The sequence below is a fragment of the Staurois parvus genome, unplaced genomic scaffold (assembly GCF_062004578.1).
Source record: "Staurois parvus isolate SC_StPar_1 unplaced genomic scaffold, SC_StPar_1.0 ptg000013l, whole genome shotgun sequence".
In the NCBI taxonomy this organism is placed as follows: Eukaryota; Metazoa; Chordata; class Amphibia; order Anura; family Ranidae; genus Staurois; species Staurois parvus.
Genome location: NW_028317809.1, coordinates 7,501 through 29,126, shown reverse-complemented (window position 1 = coordinate 29,126; position 21,626 = coordinate 7,501). Strand labels below are relative to the sequence as shown.

Sequence of the window (21,626 nt, the reverse complement as noted above, 5' to 3'; positions counted from 1 at the left end):
CATTATCATCACACTGATTGGAGTCAAGGTTGGCTCACTCCTGGCTCCAATTAGCTCTGGGAGAAGTCATTAAGCTAGGGCCTCACATACTTTTTCCTCCCTGCACTGTGAATGTTTACATGTTATGTGCAATTAAACCATGGCAACATCTAATGTTTGTGTAGTATTATGTTCAGCAGACTGTGTTCTTCTATTGTTGTGACTTAGATGACGTTCAAAGCACATTTTATGCCCAATTCATGCAAAACTCTGTGTAATCCCAAGGGGTTCACATACTTTTTCTTGCAACTGTAGGTGTCTTCTAATTTCAACAGTAGTCAAAGGTAACTTTAGACCTTCTTTGATCTTCCTGGAGCTGATTGTTGGCCGAGTCCTTGCCATTTTGGCTATTCTTCTATCCATTTGAATGGTAGTTTTTTGCTTTCTTCCATGTCTTTCAGGTTTTGGTTGCCATTTTAAAGCATTTGCGATCATTTTAGCTGAGCAGCCTATCATTTTCTGCACTTTTTTATATGTTTTCCCCTCTCCAATCAACTTTTTAATCAAGGTACGCTGTTCTTCTGGACAATGTCTGGAACGACCCATTTTCCTCAGAATTTCAGAGAGAAATGCACTGTAACCAGCATGTACAACATTTGCTGCCTTCCTTCCTTAAATAAGGGCAAGAATTGCCACCGGTTTTTCAAAGAATGAATGACCTCACTAATAGAACTCCACACTGCTATTATTTTGAACATGCCCCTTTCAATTAGTGATTCAATTACACAGAATCAGCAGAATGCATGTCATGACTGTTGGGTCTGTTGGATTTCTATTACTCTACTACACCTGCTAGTAAATTATTTGCCATGTAGAAATATAATTTCTACCAAAAACAGTGATTGATCAGGTTAGTGATGTCTGACTGCTATTATTTTGAACACAACTGTACTTCTAGTGTGCACTAGCCTCAATCCAAAGCACCAAGTGTGATTTCTCTCTGAGCTCTCTTCCCTCTGCTATCTGCATGAGTCACTGATAATACTCTATGCCAACTCCCCAGACACCCGGATGATGGCCAACTCTCTACCTCCAGCACACAGTAGTTGACTGAGAGCCTCAACTGTGAATGTTTCCCTTTGAGCCTGTTAGAGGAGGGTGCATAAACTTCCTCACTCAGGTTTCACTGAGCTCCGTTCTCTAGCTCTGCAGTGTGTGATGTCATATCCCCACCCCCCGCCTTCTACTGCTGAGAAATAGCTTTTGATCTGTGTGTTTTAGGAGGCTGTAGAGAAGAGAGGGCTACAGATAAACAGGTACTACACAAATGAGGATTTGTTCCATCTCTATATATCAAATGAGGCTAGTCACTTGAGTATTAACTGAAATGGGTTTACAACCACTTTAACTAGGTTACAGTTCTTCACTACAGGACATCCCACACCCAGATTGCGGCATTTTCCTTCCAGGCATGCTTACCCTATATTCTGCGCCCTAATCTGTGAGTACCCCACAGGGGATCACCTTCACCCACTGCAAGGGTGGAAACCAGGAGAAAGAGAAAACAACAGCAAAAACCAGGCGATCATTTGCTCTGGGTGAAGGCCCGCACAACACTCAATCCAAGATTGACAATGCTTCCCTTGTACCAGAGCAGTAGCCAATTTCAATACTGGCTTCTGCGTATGACTGTAGTTCTATTTCAGGCATGGAACAATCGGCCTACCTGACAAAGGTAAATTTTTCTGAAACTACGTAATTTCTTTGACAACAGCTTTTTCTGTCCAACTAATGGCTTTCTCAGTACAGGACTCCAAATGCCAAGCCCCTTCTCCAGCTCCTCCGTCTCTACCCAAGTCAGATTCTAATATTCCAGCCTAGAAGAGGTGGACATAGAAAAGAATGAAGAGGACCAAGAAGCATTGCCAGAGGAGACTGTGGAAGATTTCTCACCCCCAAACTCCTATACACCTGAAGATGCACATTCACGCAATATACTTGCTGATGTGAATATGTTAATTTCTGCTGTGCATAAATGCATAATTGTTGCACTAAATTGATGGAAAATCTCACTATGCCTCTTTGGGTACAGAGACCTGCTAGTCTAAAGTCTAAAAGACATTCCCTGTTCATGAACATAGAATGGGCAATAAATTCAGATAAGATTTTCACTCCTCCAAACATCACTGTCAAAATCTATCTATTGGAAAAAGAGTTTACTAATAACTAGTCTGTTCTAGTAATGATCCTGCTGCCTTAGTCTCAAACATCTCACTGTACCATTTGAAGATGTTCCTTCATTCAAAGATTCTGCATATAGAAAGTCTGAGATGCTCTTAAAGGCTCTCTTTACACTTGCAGGCCTTGCCCTAAAACCAGATAATCGCTGTGATTTTTGTCTGCAAAACTGCAGTTAATTGGACAGACACAACAAATAACCAATATGATCCTGTATTCCAGGACCATGCTTTAACTGAGCAAAACAGCAACTACCTTCTACTCTGCTCTTTTGTGTGCATGCCCTGTGAATCTTGATTCACATGCGCAGAATCTTCGCCCAAAGCCTTGACAGCTGAACCTGGTTGTCATGGATGCCTCACATGTATGGCTTTTGAAGGACAACATCTTTGGGAATGCACTTGATCAATTCATCAAAGATGACATAGGAAAAAAGTTTCTACTTCCACAGCGGAAGATTCAAACACCCCCCCCCCCCACCTTTCTGAGCCACTAGCTATTTAAAATGCAGGCCATCTAATCGCTCTGCCTAGACTTTAAGTTCAAAATCTAAGTTCATCCCTTCCTTTCAGCGTAAGACAAACACAAACACAAAAGCCCACCAAGCATTCCCCAGTGAAGATAAGGGGGAATATATGTCTGTGGCAATTTGCCTCTCTCTGGGCCACAGATGTCCTAAGCCTGGTGGTTTCAAAGGGGTACAAAAAGTTCAAAACTCTACCCCCCTCAATGCTTCTTCTTTTAAATCAAAACATTGCCAAAGGACAGTCAGATTTCCAGAATGCCCTGAACCATCTCTTGTTACAGCCAGTAGCTGTGCCAGTAGCCCCGTAAGGCAGGTTTAAAGGATTTTATACAAACTTTTTCACGGTACCAAAGCCCAATGGAAGTATTTTTCCTATTATGGACCTAAAATCCCTCAACAAATACTTTCAAATCCCAATATTTTGTATGGAATCCAAGAGGTTGGCTAATGCCTCTCTGAGACAAGGTGAATAGCTGGCACCTGTAGACATCCAAGATGCCTATCCACATTATTATTATTACACAGTATTTATATAGCGCCAACAGTTCGCTCAGCGCTGTACATTACAATGGGGGACAATACATGACACAGTACAATAACAATACAGTGCGATACACGAGGGGTTTGAGGGCCTTGCTCCTTGGAGCTTACAATCTAGGAGGGAGGGGATAGTGGTACGGGAGGAAAAGCTGTGGGGGATGGAGTGGTAGGAAGAGTGGAGGAGATCAGCAGTTAGCAGAGGGTGGGGTAGGCTTCCCTGAAGAGGTGGGTTTTTAGGGTGCGCCTAAAGGAGAGGAGAGTGGGTGATAGCCTGATGGATTGGGGTACGGAGTTCCAGAGGATGGGTGATGCCCTGGAGATATCCTGGAGGTGGGCATGGGAGGAGGAGATCAGGGAACTAGAGAGAAGGAGGTCTTGTGATGAGCGGAGAGTGCATTTTGGGTGGTATTTGGATATTAGGTCTGTGATGTAGTTTGGGGCAGAATTATGGACAGCTTTGTACGTCAGTGTTAGCAGTTTGAATTTGATCCGTTGGGCAATCGGAAGCCAGTGGAGGGATTGGCAGAGAGGGGTGGCGGAAACGGAGCGGTTGGTAAGGTGGATGAGTCTGTCCGCCGTATTCAGGATTGACTGCAGTGGGGATAGCCTGTGGTGAGGCAGGCCAGTGAGGAGGGAGTTGTAGTAATCGAGTCGTGATATGATGAGGGAGTGGATGAGCTGCTTAGTAGTTTCAGGGGTTAGGAATGGGCGTATTTTGGCGATGTTGTGGAGGTGGAGTCTGCATGAGTTTGTTAGCGATTGGACTCGGTTTTGGAGAGGTTCAGTTTAAGGAAGTGGAGCGACATCCAATATGATTTGTCGTTCAGTAGGCTGGTGATTCGGGCGGAGACTGAAGTGGTGAGGCGAGGGGTCGAGAGATAGATTTGCGTGTCGTCGGCATAGAGGTGGTAGTTGAAGCCGTGAGAGTGTATCAGTTAGCCAAGGAAGGAGGTGTAAATGGAGAAGAGAAGGGGCCCGAGGACAGTGCCCTGAGGGACCCCAACAGAGAGGGGGAGTGGGGGGAGGTGGTAGTGTTATAGGTAACGCTGAAGGAGTGTTGTGATAGGTAGGATGAATGCCAGGATAAAGCGGAGTCTCTGAGGCCAAGGGAGTGTAGTTTCTTGAGGAGGAGGGGGTGGTCGACTGTCGAACGCCGCGGAGAGGTCAAGGAGTAGGAGCACTGAATAGTGGCCATTGGCTTTGGCGGTTAGCAGGTCGTTTGTGAGTTTGAGTAAGGCGGTTTTGGTGGAGTGTAGGGGACAGAAACCGGACTGTAGGGGGTCGAGGAGGTTGTTGTCGTTGAGGTGAGAGCTTAGGCGAGTATAGACTAAGCGCTCAAGGAGTTTGGATGTAAATGGCAGCAGGGAGATGGGTCTAAGGTTGTTCGGGTCGGTGGGGTCCAGGGAGGGCTTTTTAAGTATGGGAGTGATGTGTGCGTGCTTCAGAGGGGAGGGGAATGCGCCAGAAGAGAGGGAGAGATTAAAGATGTGGGTGAGGGAGCATAGGATGGAGAAAGAGGGAGATCGTAGGAGTTGTCAGGGGACAGGGTCGAGGGGGCAGGTGGTGAGGCGGGCTTCAGAGAAGACCTTCGTGACCTCCTCAGTGGTGGTGAGGTCGAAGGAGTGGAGTGTTGAGGGGGCTTCTGTGTGAGGGATGTTAGATGGATGTTATATGGGGTGGAGGTCTGAACAGTGGTGAGGCCAAGGGGGAGGGGTGTTGAGGGGGTTGCTATGTGAGAGGAGGTAGGTGGGGTGGAGGTCTGAGCAGCAGTGATGCCCCTGCGAACAGTGTCAATCTTGTTTTTGAAGTGATTGGCAATCTCGAAGAAGATGAGTGAGGTACTGGGTGGAGGTGGGGGCGGAGAGAGTAGAGAGTTGAAAGTGGAGAAGAGCCGGCGAGGATTGGAGGAGAGGGTATTGATGAGGGTCAGAAAGTAGGCTTGTTTGGCAGCGTGGAGGGAGGAGGTGTAGGTGTGGAAGGCAGATTTATTGACATTTGGAGGGGTAGGCATAAGCGTTTGAGGACGAGGAGACAGAGAAGGTGATAAGGTTTATTAGCATATTAGCATTTACACACCTCATCAAAGTTTTCTGCACTTCGCAGTAGCAGCCAATCATTTTCAGTTTGTCGCACTGCCTTTGGGCACATCCTCTGCTTCCTGAGTATTCACAAAGGTCCTAGCATCTCTTATTGCCCTTCTAAAAACGTATGACATCCAGATCACAGATTATCTGGATGACCTTCTCCTGAAGGATTCTTTCCCTTCTAGTTGTCTGCAAATGCCCACAAAACAACTCAGATGCTCAAGGATTATGGTTGGGTGATCAATTTCCAAAAATCTGCTCTCCAGCCTTCTCTTAGCCTGGAATAATGGAATACGATCCCGAACACATCCTAAGGAAAGATTTTCCTTACTGGAGTTTAATGGATGGCTCTACAACACTGGACCTCTCTTCTGTAATGCTATGGATGTGGCCTACATCACTAACCAAGGGGCCACCACAAGTCATGCAGCCTTGAAGGAAGCAAGCTGGATAATCTCATGGATGCAGAATTTCTGCAATCTCTTCACCTTGACATATTCAACTTGATATGTCTGAAATGTGGGACCCTGGATGTGGATATCCTGGCCTCCAGATTCCACAAAAAATACCTATGTTTGTGGCCAAGACCTATGACGCTCTAGCCCTGGCATCAGATGCCCTGATAATCTCCTGGTCTCAGTTTAGTTTAATCTGTGCCTCCCCTGTTCCCCCATTGAATTTTGATTCATCCACTCAGAATAAAGCAATTGAAGATTCCGATGATTCTCACTGTACCAAACTGGTCCAGAACAACCTGGCAAATAGACAGCCATACTCGGACTACTAGGACAAGACCCCTGGCCTATTCTCAACAAACTACACCTGCTGTCTCAGGGTCCTCTTTTCCATCCTGCTTTACTGGCTTTATTCAATGTATAGTTTGCATTAGGCCCCCTTTGCTTACCTGGTTTCCTTTGCCCTGCAGAAACCACCCTTTGAGCCCATCAGGGATACCCCCTTTGATGACTTTGCCCTTGATTTGGCCTTTTTTGGTTACTGTCACATCTGTCAAAAGTGTTTCTGAGTTTGGCAGTCCTTGCTGGTAAGGGGATAATTCTTATTCCTAAGGTGATATTAGTCTTTCACCTCAATGAAGACATTGTCCTGCCATCCTTATGCCCTAATCCAAAATACCCAAAAGGATATTGCTCTTCATTGCCTGAACAGAGTCAGAAGATTTTACCTCAAAGCAACAGCTTCTATCAGGAAGGTGGACTCCCAATTTGTCCTATCATCAAGACCTTGCCAAGGACATTCTACTTCCAAATCCACTGTCGTTTGATGGCTTAGACAACTGATCGCTAAAAGTCAAGCCCCACTTTTTTCTTCCTGGAGTAGTAGCCTCCCAGGGCAAAGCTTAGGAGAGGTTGATCCTGAAGCAGCAAACATCTGCCTCAGTGGCTCTGCAGTAACTGAAGAATCTCAGTAGTTGAAAAATAAATCTTGATAAAAAGCAAGATTAAAGAAGGAAAGCTAGCTTCTCTCAGAGCAGAGAAAAAAAATGTATTTTTTCTTAAGGACACTAGCAAAAAACAAGGCATACTGGGAGTGTGAGGGGTTATACTGGACTGTCCTAACAGCTCTTGTTTGGCAGTGTCCAATTTCCTAAAGGTAGCAGCATACACCTATGTTTCTGGATACTTCTCCTGTGTCGTGTAATGTACGATTAAGAAAAAAAAAACCCATATAATCCATTATTTGAAAGGGCATCTATTTAATTTTTTTTTTTTTTTTTTATTGATATGCAACCCTAAATATAAAAATTGGAATGCTGTGCAAAACCTACATGAAAACAGAATGAAATGATTTGCAAATTACATAAACCCAGCCAGGGGCAGCGCAGCCAAAGGTAGCATTGTCAACTATCATCTTGGATAAAGTATTGATCTTGGATTAAGTATTGAGCATTGCACTTCTGCTCTGCCTCATATAAATAACTCTTCTGTATCCATACCTGGTAAATGTCAGAGCAATATCCATCTGTACCATCGCCCATACCATGTGTGAATGCTCATTCACCCTGCTGTGCTATATGGTAAACGTCTGCGAGCGATATCCATCTGTACTATCGCCCATACCATGTATGAATGCTAATTCACACTGATGTGCTATATGGTAATCTTTACTGCCTTTAAAATCCACCTCTAACTGAAGCGGATTCATAACTATCAATGTTCTTATTGGTAATTCTTACTGCTTCAAAAATCTTTAACTCTGTCCATATTACTTTGGTGTTTATTTTGCTCTTATTGTCTAATCCAAATTTATGAGCTGATCCTAATCTTTACAACTCTGCCCTCCTGCTCTCTTGTGGTGTCTTGTAGTCCTCCTTTGGTGTGAGAAGTTTTCCCTGCTAGCCATGTGTCTCTCCTATGCATTCCTAATTGATTAATTGGCAATACTCCCACCCAACTCAGTATAAATTTAGGCCTTCCTTAGGGGAGACAGAGTCAGGGGTTGCATTAGCAACAATCATCTTGGATAAAGTATTGAGCTTGGATTAAGTATAGAGCATTGCACTTCGGCTCTGCACTTCAGCGAAAGCCTAAAGTGAGAAACCACAACAGACAACTTCAAATACTAAACAGACTACAGGTGACCTGTTTCCCCATCCAACTCTTTCAGCTCTTACCCAGTCTGCTTCTTCATATCACCACTCTGTAACAGGCACTCCCTACTCCTCCTTCTCACAGTTGTATGCTCTCTCTCCTTCACCCCTCTTTTCCACCTCACAGCTTATATTTATCACCCTCACTCCTGTCTTCACCTTATTAGTGTACTCATCAACTCCTGCCAATTCTGAACCCACATACTAATAAAACCTCCAGGACACTGGGGCCTGTCCCTCCATATAAGTCATACTCCTATATTACCTCTCTCACCCTTCTGCTTCTAACATCTACCTATGCACTCCTTTCAACCTCACCAATTTTCCTTTTCCTCTCTCTCATCACTCCCTTATTAGCTTCACTCTATCCTTGGCTTCCTCCTCCTCCTCTTCCAACTACCGAACAGTTACTTGTAGAAACCTTCGCAATCTTAACCCTTCTCTTCTTTTTTCTGCAACAGACAAAATCTCAGCCCTGTCCTGTCCCAACCTGGCCACTTCTGTCTGCAACAGATCACTGTCATCCACCGTGGACATATTGGCCCCCCTCACTACACACAGAATTAGGCCTTGACTGCTACAGCCCTGGTAAACAGACAATACCAGATGCCTCAAAAAATGCAGCCGTGCTCTTGAGTGTTTATGGTGTAAGGCTAAGTCCCAACAAGACTTCGACCAATATAAATCTGCCTTGTAAAAATACAATTCCTGTCTCCACACTGCCAAACAGACCTATTTTATCACTCTCATTAACACCCTCTCACGCACTCCCCATCAACTCTTTTCTACCTTTAACTCTCTACTTTGTCCTTCATTACATCCACCCACTAACTCACTCACTGCCCAGGAGATCGCTAGTCACTTAAAAAAAAAAAAGATAGATACAAAACGAGATCTCCACTGTACAGATATTTCCCTCACCCTACACTGCTTGTCCACCTGCACAATCTATACTCCCTTGTTTAACCCAGCTACTATAGAGGAGGTTGGTAAAGCCCACTTAACCACCTGTCCCCTGGACCCTGTTCCTTCACAAATACTACAGTCACCCTCTGGCTCTATCCTCCAGTCTTTAACTCGTATATTCCATCTCTCCCTTTCTACTGGCATCTTCCCCAACTCTCCAAAACATGCGCTAGTTACCCCCATACTTAAAAAGGCCTCACTGGACCAATCTTAGCAACCTAAGACCCATCTCCTTACTCCCTTTTGCCTCCAAATTCCTTGAACATCTAGTCTACAACTGGCTGAGCTGCCACCTCACTGAGAATAACCTTCTCGATCCCCTTCAAGCTGGATTTCGCCCACCACACTCCACAGAAACTGCTCTCCTAAAACTCACAAACAACTTACTAACCGCAAAAACCAATGGTATTCCGTACTCTTACTCTTGGACCTCTCCACTGCCTTTGACACAGTTGACCACCCCCTCCTCAAAAAACTATTTACTTGGCCTCTGTGACTGTACTCCCCGTTGGTTTAAATCTTACCTATCTCACCACACCTTCATTGTCACTTACAACTCTACTTCCTCCTCTCCTACTCCTCTTACCAGGGTCCCTCCTAGTCTTGATCTACACTTCTTTCTTGGGTCAGCTGATAGCTTCCCATGGTTTCCAATACCATTTCTATGCTGATGGCACACAAATCTAGCTCTCTACTCCTCAGATCACCCCATCAGTTTCCTCATGTATCACCGATTTACTAACAGACATATCAGATTGAATGTCACACCACTTCCTAAATCTCAATTATCCAAAATGGAGTTCATAATATTTCCTCCCCCACATTCCTCTTCCCTTGATTTCTTGGTTAGGATCAATAGCACAACTAGTAACCCATCCCCACATGCCAGGGTGCTAGGGGTAACCCTGGATTCTGAACTATCCTTTCAAGCCCACATCCAATCCTTGTCCAAATCATGCTGCCTCAACCTCCGCAACATTTCCAGAATACACCCCTTTTTAACCAATGATACCACAATGCTCCTAATTCACTCCCTGGTTATCTCTCGCCTCGACTACTGCAACTCCCTCCTCATTGGCTTACCTTTACATAGGCTATCCCTCATCTAGTCCATCATAAATGCTGCTGCCAGGCTCATCCACTCTCTTCGATCCTCCCAAGATCTCTACTCTCTAGTTCCCGTGTCACCTCCTCCCATGTTTGCCTCCAGGACTTCTCCCGAGCTTCTCTCCATCCTACCCCAATCTGTCTGGCTATCTCCTAATCTATCCACCTTTAGACGATCCCTGAAAACCTCTTTCTTTAAAGAAGCCAATCCTGCTTCTAACTAGTAAACTGCCTATTATTTCCTCCATCAGCTCATCCCCCCCAGCTATTACCTTTTGTATCACTCAACCCTTCCTCTTAGATTGTAAACTCTAACAAGTAGGGCCCTCTGTTTCCTCTCATACCAAATTGTATTGTAACTGTAATGTCTTCCATCATTTTGTAAAGGGTTGAGCAAACTGTTGTCGCTATATAAATCCTGTATAATAATAACCCAAGAAAAAAAATAAGGTCATTTTAAAACTGATGGCAGCAACAGGTCTCAAAAAAGTTGGAACAGGGCTATAAAAAGCTTGCAAAGTAAGTGGTACTAACATGGAAGAGCTGGAATAACATTTTGCAACCAATGAGGTTAATTGGCAACAGGTCAGTAACAAGCTGCATATAAAAATGGTTAAACAATTTCAGAATAATGTTCCTCAATGTAAAATGACAAAAACGTTAAATATATCATCTACAGTACATGTCATCACCAAAAGACTAAGAGAACCTGTAGACATCTCCGTGCACAGGGGACAAGATCTAAACGCATTATTGGATGTCTCTGACCCTCAGAGGACACAGCAATAAAAACAGGCATAATTTCTGATGTACATCACAGCATGGCTCAGGAATACCTCCACAAATCACTGTTTGTGAACATAGTTCGCCATGTCATCCAAAAATGCAAACTAAAGCGCTAACATGCAAAGAAGGAGCCATATCTGAACATGTTTCAGAAATGCGGCTATCTTCTCTGGGCTAAAGCGAATTTAAAATGGTCTGTTGCAAAGTGGAAAACTGTTCTGTTGTCAGACAAATCTAAATTTGACATTATTGGCAACCAAGGGTGCTGCATTCTTCAGACTAAAGAGCAGATGCACCTACCGACTTTTTATCAGTGTCCATCTCAAAGCCTGCATCTTTGATGGTGTGGGGGTACATTAGTGGAATGAGCAGCATGCACATCTGGAATGGCACCATCAGTGCTGAAAGATTTATCTAGGTTTTAAAGCAGCATTAGATCCCGTCCAGATGATGTCTTTTTAGGGAAGTATTTGCATATTTCAGCAGGACAATGCTAAACCACATACTGCATCCATAACAACAGCATGGCTTTAATGTAGAAGGGTCTGGGTGCTTAACTGGCTTGCCTGCAGACCAATTGAAAATATTTGGCACATCTTAAAACACAAAATACAACAAAGACGTTGAGTAGTTAGAATCCTACTACAGTTGGTGGAGGACATTATTTCAATTACGGATGATCCCAATTTCAGATGTATTTATTGTTGTGATTAATAGCTATTCTTATTAGTATACTGTTACAGCTTTAATGGGTGAAGCGCTGAGGACTTGTATTTGACTCATAATATATATTTACAGAGTGTTGTTAAAAGAAGAAGGGATGCTGCACCATTGTAAACATGGCCTTGTTCCAACTTTTTTTGGACATGTTGGTGCCATCAATTTCAAAATGACCTTATTTTTTTTTGTTAAAATGGTACATTTTCTCAGTTTAAACATTTGATTTGTTTTCTGATATTAATAAGATATGGGTTTAGGAGATATGCAAATCATTGATTTTATGTAGGTTTTAGACAGTGTCCCAATTTAAAAAAAAACAAAACAAAAAAACATCAAATCATAGAAGCTCAAAAATAAATGGACAGTAACAAAATGGTTGGCATGATCATGGAGCTGCTATATCAAAGTTTCCATTTAATTAGTTTTCTCTGGTCTACTTATTAATTTATATATTTTTTTATTTTAAAATGTTTTATGTAATAGGATAAAACGCAACCAGAAACCGGTCTGCAAATTAACAAATTGTGAGCCTTGATATTACTTTACATAGCACTCAAATATATATGCATATTTTATGCACTCAGTATGCATATTTTATTACCATTCCCAGACACATGGCATCACAATGAAAGGCAATTAAGTTATTGCTGGTTCTTCAAAGTTCTAGCAACATATTTGCTCAGCAGAGGGCGCTCCAAGTTCTTTTTTTCAATATAAATCTACATTAGAGTGGTTAACTCCTCTACATGTTACAATATCTAGTACATATGTGACAGCACAGAATAAAGAAAAGCTTTCATAATTTTGATACACTGTTATCCAGTAGTTTCAGAATAATTTAAGAAGTCTGGGTCTTTTAGGTACCGAGAGCCATTACATGATTGTTACTGCAAGATCTCAAAAATCATCAAAATCCAGTGTCTGCAGACAACATCCTACAACCTCTTCAAATTCTAGAAAAATATCAAACACTGCCACAGTCAAGGCAACCATAGATGGATTGAATCTCAGCCGGTTCAGCATGGACTGGCCAAGATTTGGTGCATCCATGGGCAGGCTGGTTATACTAAAGTAGATCAATCGGTCGACTTCAGTACACCCAGCCTGTCGGACGTTCTGCATGTAATCATTGTTAGCAGCTATAGCCACTAGCAGTGATCATTGTGTTCTGCTGAAAGGGAAAGCTCCCTGCTAGCAGAACACAAAAGTGCAGTGGAAAGGGATTGATTCCCCCATCCACAGTGACTGTGCTGTTGGGGAAAATCCAGAGATTTTCGTTCCAGCGACCCATGGTTGCAGGAAAGAAAATTGCATCATCTATGGCTTGCCTTAAAGTGTCTGTAGGGTATACAGTTTCCTGTGATATGAGTGTGCAGACGCATTGATCAGCAGTGTCTGCAGCTAAAGCCACTTCTGGTTTCCCCAATACTGTCATTAGTTCTTTAAGTAAGTAGTTTAATGTCAGTTTATAACTTACCTGTGTGGTGCAATCCTGACTGATTTTTTAGCAAAAAACATGAAGGACAAAAGAAAGAATCACAGTCAATATGCAGTAGAAATGCAGTTTAAACAGTTTCTAACCTGAGTTTATTGGAGGACTTTTAATCACTTTAGTAATGGTCTTCTTTATTGCAGGAGTCAAGCCTGCTCGGTTCACATCGAGTGGATAGCCTGCTTTCAGAGCTTGCCAAAGATGCATGCCAAGTGCTGCCAAGCTTATATTTCTGGCGTCAGCAATTTTTTGCTGCAAAAATAAAATAGTTAATATTAAATTATTATTATTATACAGTATTTATATAGCACCAAAAGGTTTGCTCAGCGCTGTACATTATAGTGGGGGACAGTACATGAGACAGTACAGTAACAAAACAATACACGAGGGGTTCGAGGGCCCTGCTCTTTCGAGCTTACAATCTAGGATACAAAGGTGGAGTATTTAAGAGATTGTGCATTTATTTTTGTATAATGAAAGGGGAAGTGATGCCAGCCCTACGTATAAGCCACACTCCTGCTTACAGTTAAATGAATGAAGATCTCATTTTATGCTACAGCCAGTACAGAGATTTGTATTGCAGACAAAAAAAAAAAATATCACCATCAGTATATTCTTTGTAACATCCACTGCTCATTTCAGTTACTCCAAGCAGATATAAAGACACACAAAATGCAGCTTTTTATTTTTGAACACAGTACAGTAATACCTCGGTTTATGAATGCCTCGGTTAACGTAATTTTCAGTTTACGAATGAAAATCTATTGAAAATAATGCCTCGGTGTACAAATTTTTTTACAATTTTTTTTCACAATACGAAGTATATGTCAGTGCTGATTTTTAAATGCAATTGCCGGCTTTTTTTTTTCTTAACTATAGCTCACAACATTAGCTGTTACTTTCCCGGAGTTACAGGAAACTGTATCTTTTAAGAAACTGAAAGGAAACATTGTTTCTTTTAACTTGGGGAAATAAACTAAAAGAAACTTTCTTTCTTTTTGCTGGAGGGGGAAAGTGACAGCTGCATTTCTGAACTACTGTATAGTGAAGAAAAAAAAAAGCGGTAATTACATTTAAAAACTGGCACCTGACAGCTGAGTGTAAAAGAATTGCCCATACCAGACCCTTATCCTGGCATGCAGCCCGGCAGGTCAGGAAAGGGGGGGGGGGTGACAAGCGAGCGCCCCCCCCCCCCTCCTGAACCATACCAGGCCATGTGCCATCAACATGGGGGTGTTCTTTGGGGCAGGGGGCTCCCCCCCCCCAAAGCACCTTGTCCCCATGTTGATAGGGACAAGGGCCTCTTCCCCACAACCTTGGCTGGTGGTTGTGGGGGTCTGCGGGCAGGGGGCTTATCGGAATCCATAAGCCCCCCTTCAATAAGGGGGCCCCTGGATCCCAGAACCCCCATGTGAATGAGGATAGGGGACATGGCTTACTGTTATATAAATAGTAGTTTATATAACAAAGGTCTTAGGTGGGTGTGAAAAAATGCTGTAAATTAAGAAAGCTTTCAGAAATAGAAGTGGTAAAATTTTATTTTCATCAATTAACAAAATAGAAAGTAAAGGAACAGAACAGAACTCCAAGTCAAAGCAATATTTGGTATCCCCCCCCCCCCCCTTTGCCTTCAAAATAGCATGAGGTTGGAGATTTGGTCAGGATCAATGGTGTCCTCAATGCTCAGAGATACAGGCAGATTCTTCTCCATCATGCCATACCATCAGGGAGGCGTGTAATTGGCACCAAATTTATTCTGCAGTAGGATGACGCCAAAAATACAGTCGATGTCATTAAGGACTATCTTCAGTGTAAAGAACAAGGAATCCTGGAAGTCATGGTTTGGCCCCCCCCACAAAGCCCTGATCTCAACATCATGGAGTCTATCTGGGATTACATGAAGAGACAGAAGGATTTGAGTCAGCCTACATCCACAGAGGATCTGTGGTTAGTTCTCCAAGATGTTTAGAATATACCTGCTGAGTTCCTTCAAAAACTGTGCGCAAATGTACCTAGAAGAATTGATGCTCTTTTGAAGGCAAAGGGTGATAACACCAAATATTGATTTGAATTTAATTTTCTGTTCATTTACTTTCCATTTTAATTGATAAAAATAAACTATTAACACTTCATAATTTACAGCATTTTTCACACCTGCCTAAGACTTTTGCACAGTACTGTATATATCAGCTGTCGCTAAATGGCGGACTGTGAACGGCCCCAGCAGCGCTACCGCCCAGACCGTCAGCCTGCAATAACAGATCCGCCGCTGAGCATGGCGGTCGTCACGGCAACATGACATCACGTGTGCACCCCGCCTCCTTCAGATCACTGTCTCTGCGGCTCCCACTCCCTGCCAGTACACAAGTGTCCAGCAAGGATCCCGGCAAGCTCCTGTCTGCCCTCAAGGTAAGGTGTAGTCTTACAGGGGCACTCTGATGGGCACACTGAATGTTAAGAGGTACTCTGATGGACACAACAGAGAATATGCTCATCAGAGTGCCCCTTAACATAAAATGTGCCCATCAGCATGCCCCTCATTTTATGTAAAGGGGCACTCTGCTGGGCACATTTTATGTTAAGGGACACTCTGCTGGGCACATTTTATGCTAAGGGACACTCTGCTGGGCACATTTTATGCTAAGGGGCACTCTGACAGGCCCATTTTATGTTTAGCGGGCACAAACTATGGAAGAGGCACTCTGAAGGGAACGTGATGGAAAGGGGCACTCTGATGGGGAATACGATGTAAAGGGGCACTCTGATGAGAAAATATTAAAGAAACGGATACTTTGAGTGTAAGGGGGCACACTGATGGGAATACCTGATGTAAGGTGGCACTCTGATGGGGACAACTGATGTAAAGGAGCACTCTGATGGGCACACCTGATGTGATGGGAATACATGATGTAATCTTGCACTCTGATGGCGACAAGTAATGTAAGGGGGCAAGCTCATAGGCAAACCCTATTCGAACCTCGGCCAGAAGAAAATTTTAGTGAGCGGACCTCCTTGAATTTGAATTCAATACCCCTGGTATATTTAGTGCCTTGAAAAAGTATTCAAACCCCTTGAAATTTTCCACATTTTGCCATGTTACAAAAAAAACCCCCAAAAAACCCCGTAAATATACCATATTTTTCACTCCATAAGACGCACTTTTTCCCCCACAAAAAATGGGTGAAAATGTCTGTGTCTTATGGTGTGAATATGGAGCGGCCGGCCCAGTATTCCTGCCGCTGTCATGTTAGAATACTGGGCCGGCCGCTCGGATCTTCTGTGGTCTTCGGTCCCACCTGTTCCTCGGTCCAGCACTGTTCTCACCGTCTTTTCTCCCAGGCGCCGGCATCTTTACTGTGGGCACCCGGCTGTGACAGCTTGTGGCTTCACAGCCGGGTGCCCACTGCGCATGCACGAAAAGCGCTGCGGTTTGTGACTGGTCCGGCAGTCTTCTGGGACCTGTCACATGTCCCAGAAGACGGGGAGGGAGTACAACTCCGCGGAAGTGGGATCAGGTACCTGTCAAATTCAGGTACCCACTCCCCCCCTGTGCTCCCCAAAGGTCCGCAGTCTCTGGTCATCCCCTGTACCGTGTCCGCAGTCTCTGGTCATCCCCTCTAACACCTCTAACTAAAGTCTAGTGGAACCAATTGCCTTCATAAGTCACTTAATTAGTAAACAGAGTCCCCCTGTTTGTAATTTAATCTGAGTATAAATACAGCTGTTCTGTGAAGCCCTCAGAGGTTTGTTAGAGAACATTAGTGAACAAACAACATCATGAAGACCAAGGAACACACCAGACAGGTCAGGGATACAATTGTGGAGAAGTTTAAAGCAGGGTTAGGTTATAAAAACATATCCCAAGCTTTGAACATCTCACAAGGCACTGCTCGATTCATAATCGGAAAATGGAAAGAGTATGGCACAACTGAAAACCTACCAAGACATGGCCGTCCACCTAAACTGACTGGCCAGGCACGGAGAGCATTAATCAGAGAAGCAGCCAAGAGGACCATGGTAACTCTGGAGGAGCTGCAGAGATCTACAACTCAGGTGGGAGAATCTGTCCACAGGACAACTATTAGTTGTGCACTCCACAAATCTGACCTTTATGGAGGAGTGGCAAGAAGAAAGCCATAAGAAGTCCAGTTTGCAGTTTGCGAGAAGCCATGTGGGGGACACAGCAAACATGTGGAAGAAGGTGTTCAGGTCAGATGAGACCAAAATTGAACTTTTTGGCCTAAAAGCAAAATGCTGTGTGTGGTGGAAAACTAACACTGCACATCACCCTGAACATACAATCCCTACCGTGAAACATGGTGGTGACAGCATCATGTAGTGGGGATGTTTTTCTTCAGCAGTGACAGGGAAGCTGGTCAGAGTTGATAGAAAGACAGATGGAGCCAAATACAGGGCAATCTTAGAAGAAAACCTGTTAGAGTCTGAATAAGACTTGAGACTGGGGCGGAGGTTCACCTTACAGCAGGACAATGACCCTAAACATACAGCCAGAGCGACAAAGGAATTGTTTAGATTAAAGCATATTCATGTGTTAGAATGGCCCAGTCAAAGTCCAGACCTAAATCCAAGTCTGACAGAGCTTGAGCTATTTTGCAATGAAGAATGGACAAAAATTTCACTCTCTAGATGTAAAAAGCTGGTAGAAACATGCCCAAAAACACTTGCAGCCTTAATTGCAGCGCAAGGTGGTTCAACAAAGTATTGACTCAGGGGGGCTGAATTCAAATGTATGCCACACTTTCCAGTTTTTTTTAAATCCAATTATCATTTTCCTTCCACTTCACAATTATGTGCCACTTTGTGTTGGTCTATCACATAAAATCCCAATAAAATACATTTACGTTTCTGGTTGTAACATGACAAAACGTGGAAATTTCCAAGGGGTATGAATACTTTTTCAAGGCACTGTATGTATAAGGTACCTTAATGTCCACAATACTGTTCTCTTGAATGTGTGTGTGTATATATATATATATATATATATATACATATATATATGTTACATAATGCTGACCAATGTGTATTATAGGAGTGTGCAAAATACACAAAAGACAAGGGGAATTTAACAAAACTGGAGCATTTGCTCATGCCATCCAATCAGCTTCTATCTTTAATTTTCAAAGCTTAATTGAACAAGCTGAGTACAGTATAGAAGCTGATTGATTGCCATGAACCGATGCTCCAGACTCTGTCTGATCCAGTTTTGATACATTTCCCCAAAAGAGTTCATCAGACAGGGAGTATGTAATGTCCAGCCTAGTGAAGAGAGCAGGGATCAGGATTATATAATGTATAGAACAGTATATAGGGGTAGTGGTCAGGAGTATGCAACATACAGATTGCAGTCAGGATTTTAACAATGTATTTTACATACGCCTGACCATACTATGTACATGTTATTGGGAGGTACACAGTACATAGGCTCTGGTTCTTTTTAAGTAAGCCCCTTTTACTATCAGTGCAGTGAGGCTGTACCAACTGTTTGCTACGTGCATCACCTCATCCTTGTCCTTGAAGTGCTCAGGGGTGAGAACGTCCCTGGCTGGGAGAGTCTGACTGAAGTAAAGGTTAAGGCTCTGTATATATCTATGCATGTTTTACGTGCAGCACCATGCACTGCACTAGGCAGCCCACTATTGGATAATCAAGGATAGTTACCCTTACTTCCTGTCCTCTTCACAACATTTTAACAGACAGTAAGTGAGCATAATTCTTCACCAAAAACACAGACAAAAACAAATATGCTTTTCTTTAGTAGAATAGAGGGAGGCTCAAAGTCCCTTTCAAATTTTTGATGCCATCTGTGTCCCTGTTGCAGAGGCTCTAATCCTTCTTCACTCTGTGCAAAACTGGAGAAAATGTTTATCGCTTGGCATATAGCCTAAGCAGAGTACTATACAATTATACGTATGCAGTTTCAAAGTATGTACTATATGCGGCCTGTATCTTAAAGCTGAATTGCAAACTGCATTTTTCGACATACTCCCCTGCTACATTTCTACACTTATCCTAGCCTTTAACTAATACCTGGAAAGCTTTGGCATAGAAAGATTTGTCAGTACGCCTGAACCATCCTAAGACATCCTGCTTCATGAAGCCATCATTGTGTTCACTGTTCCCACAGAAAGATTCCTCTCTTCATGACAGATTATGCATCAATTTTCCAGGATCAGGAGTTCTACGTGCTGAATGTTCACAGGAATGACTGCTGTGGGCTCGGAACCACGACAGCCAGGATTGTACGGCCATCTTTGAAAAGTTTACACCACTCAAATGTCTTAATGCGGCTGAGCGTCTAATCACCGTACTGTGCTTGAAGTCTTCTGTAGGCATTTATGCCTGCATTTACAAGAAACTTCATCACAACATGCTGTTCCATGCATGCACTAACACTGTTGTCTGCGATCTTAACTGTTTCTGGACTGGCCCATGACATGTGTTCCGCCTATCAGTAATAGGACAAACTTTACACTTGCCACTTACTACTGCATGTTGTACTGCCACGCTTGAACGCCCCTCCTATGTGTGTGTTTGCATATCTACAGTTGTGTCCAAAATTATTCAACCCCCAATGCTGTAAAGGGGTTTAGGGACTATAGTGTACATTTGGAATTGTATTCAGAATCAAATCCTACAAGGACGTTGTAACTACCCAAATGCAACTAAAATGACATCAATTGTTTATGTAATACAGTAGTAAATGGTTCTTATGTGGTTTCTTCATTGCCACAATTATTCAACCCCTTAAAGACTACCACTCTGAAGAACAGAGGTTCATACAGGTGCTTTCCATCAGGTATTGAAAACACCTGTGGATGTCACCGAGCAGCAATCAAGCATAATAAGCACCAATTAGGCAGCTTTAAAATGACTGTGATACTCAGCTCCTTCTAGACATTTACTGGTGTGGTTACAAACATGGTGAAGGCAAGAGAATGGTCCAGGAAGACAAGAGAAGAGGTGATTTCTCTTCACAGGAAGGGCAATGGCTATAAGAAGATTGCAAAGATGTTAAACATACCAAGAGACACCTTAGGAAGCATCATTCGCAAATTCAAGGCAAAGGGCACTGTTGAAACGCTACCTGGTCGTGGCAGAAAGAAGATGCTGACTTCGACTGCTGTGCGCTACCTGAAGCGTAGAGTGGAGAGAAGTCCCCGTGTGACTGCTGAGGAACTGAGAAAAGATTTGTCAGATGTGGGTACAGAAGTTTCAGCCCAGACAATAAGACGCACACTGCGTAATGAAGGCCTCCGTGCCAGAACTCCCAGGCGTACCCCCTTGCTGTCTCCAAAGAATAAGAAGAGTCGACTGCAGTATGCCAAAAGCCATGTGGACAAACCACAAAAGTTGTGGGATAGTGTTCTGTGGACTGATGAAACAAAATTAGAACTGTTTGGGCCCATGGATCAACGCTATGTTTGGAGGAGGAAGAACAAGGCCTATGATGAAAAGAACACCTTGCCTACTGTGAAGCATGGTGGAGGGTCAATCATGCTTTGGGGCTGTTTTGCTTCTGCAGGTACAGGGAAGCTTCAGCGTGTGCAAGGTACCATGAATTCTCTTCAGTACCAGGAGATATTGGATGGAAACGTGATGCAGTCCGTCACACACCTGAGGCTTGGGAGACGTTGGACCTTTCAACAGGACAATGATCCCAAGCATACCTCCAAGTCCACTAGAGCATGGTTGCAGAGGAAAGGCTGGAACATTTTGGAGTGGCCATCGCAGTCACCAGACTTAAATCCGATTGAGAACCTCTGGTGGGACTTAAAGAAAGCAGTTGCAGTGCGCAAGCCTAAGAATGTGACTGAACTGGAGGCCTTTGCCCATGAAGAATGGGCGAAGATACCCGTAGATCGCTGCAAGACACTTGTGTCAAGCTATGCTTCACGTTTAAAAGCTGTTATAACTGTAAAAGGATGCTGTACTAAGTACTAAGATTGAATGTCACTTGGGGGTTGAATAAAACTGATAATGCTGTGAGCACAGAAAAGACATTTGTGGTTATTTCATTATAACTGTTATGTTATATTTGTCTGACCTACAAGTGCCTCTTTAATGTAAATGTAAGCAAGATGACTGAATGATCAAAAGCAATGTCAAACTGGCCAAAACACTCAATTTCAGTGGGGGTTGAATAATTTTGGACACAACTGTACATTGGCATAATTTGGGGTCCAGTTAAATATGCATATTCCATACCTGGTTGATCCTATGTGCACATGGATAATCACTGTAGTAGGCAACACTATTACATTCATCTTCCAAGTCCCACAGCTGCTTTTCTGCACAGTAACCACATGGGGTTGCCTACTTGACACAAAATGCCATTCAGAGAATGCCTTGTATTTCTTAATGAATACAAAGCGATTGAGTGGATAAAGTGAAGACTGTGACATCATCACCCTGCCTTTCCACTTCATCCAATCAGAGAACCCTTTGTATTCATTAAGAGAATGCAAAGCATTCTCTGAATGGTGCTTATGCTCAATGAGCTAGATAGCTTCCAGAAGACAGTGATTCTCTGCTTCCAAAGGGATCAGCCAAGTATAACTT

General features: G+C 43.2%; 1 protein-coding gene across 1 annotated transcript in view; it reads right to left on the bottom strand.

Moving 5' to 3' along the window:
- LOC149473566 (bifunctional 3'-5' exonuclease/ATP-dependent helicase WRN-like) overlaps nt 1-21,626 on the bottom strand; it is a 44,644-nt gene that overhangs the window by 22,055 nt on the left and 963 nt on the right. Inside the window, exon 2 of the mRNA XM_089675073.1 lies at nt 13,136-13,298. Within this exon, the coding sequence (XP_089531199.1) occupies nt 13,136-13,298 (163 nt within the window). The remainder of the gene's footprint in view (nt 1-13,135; nt 13,299-21,626) is intronic.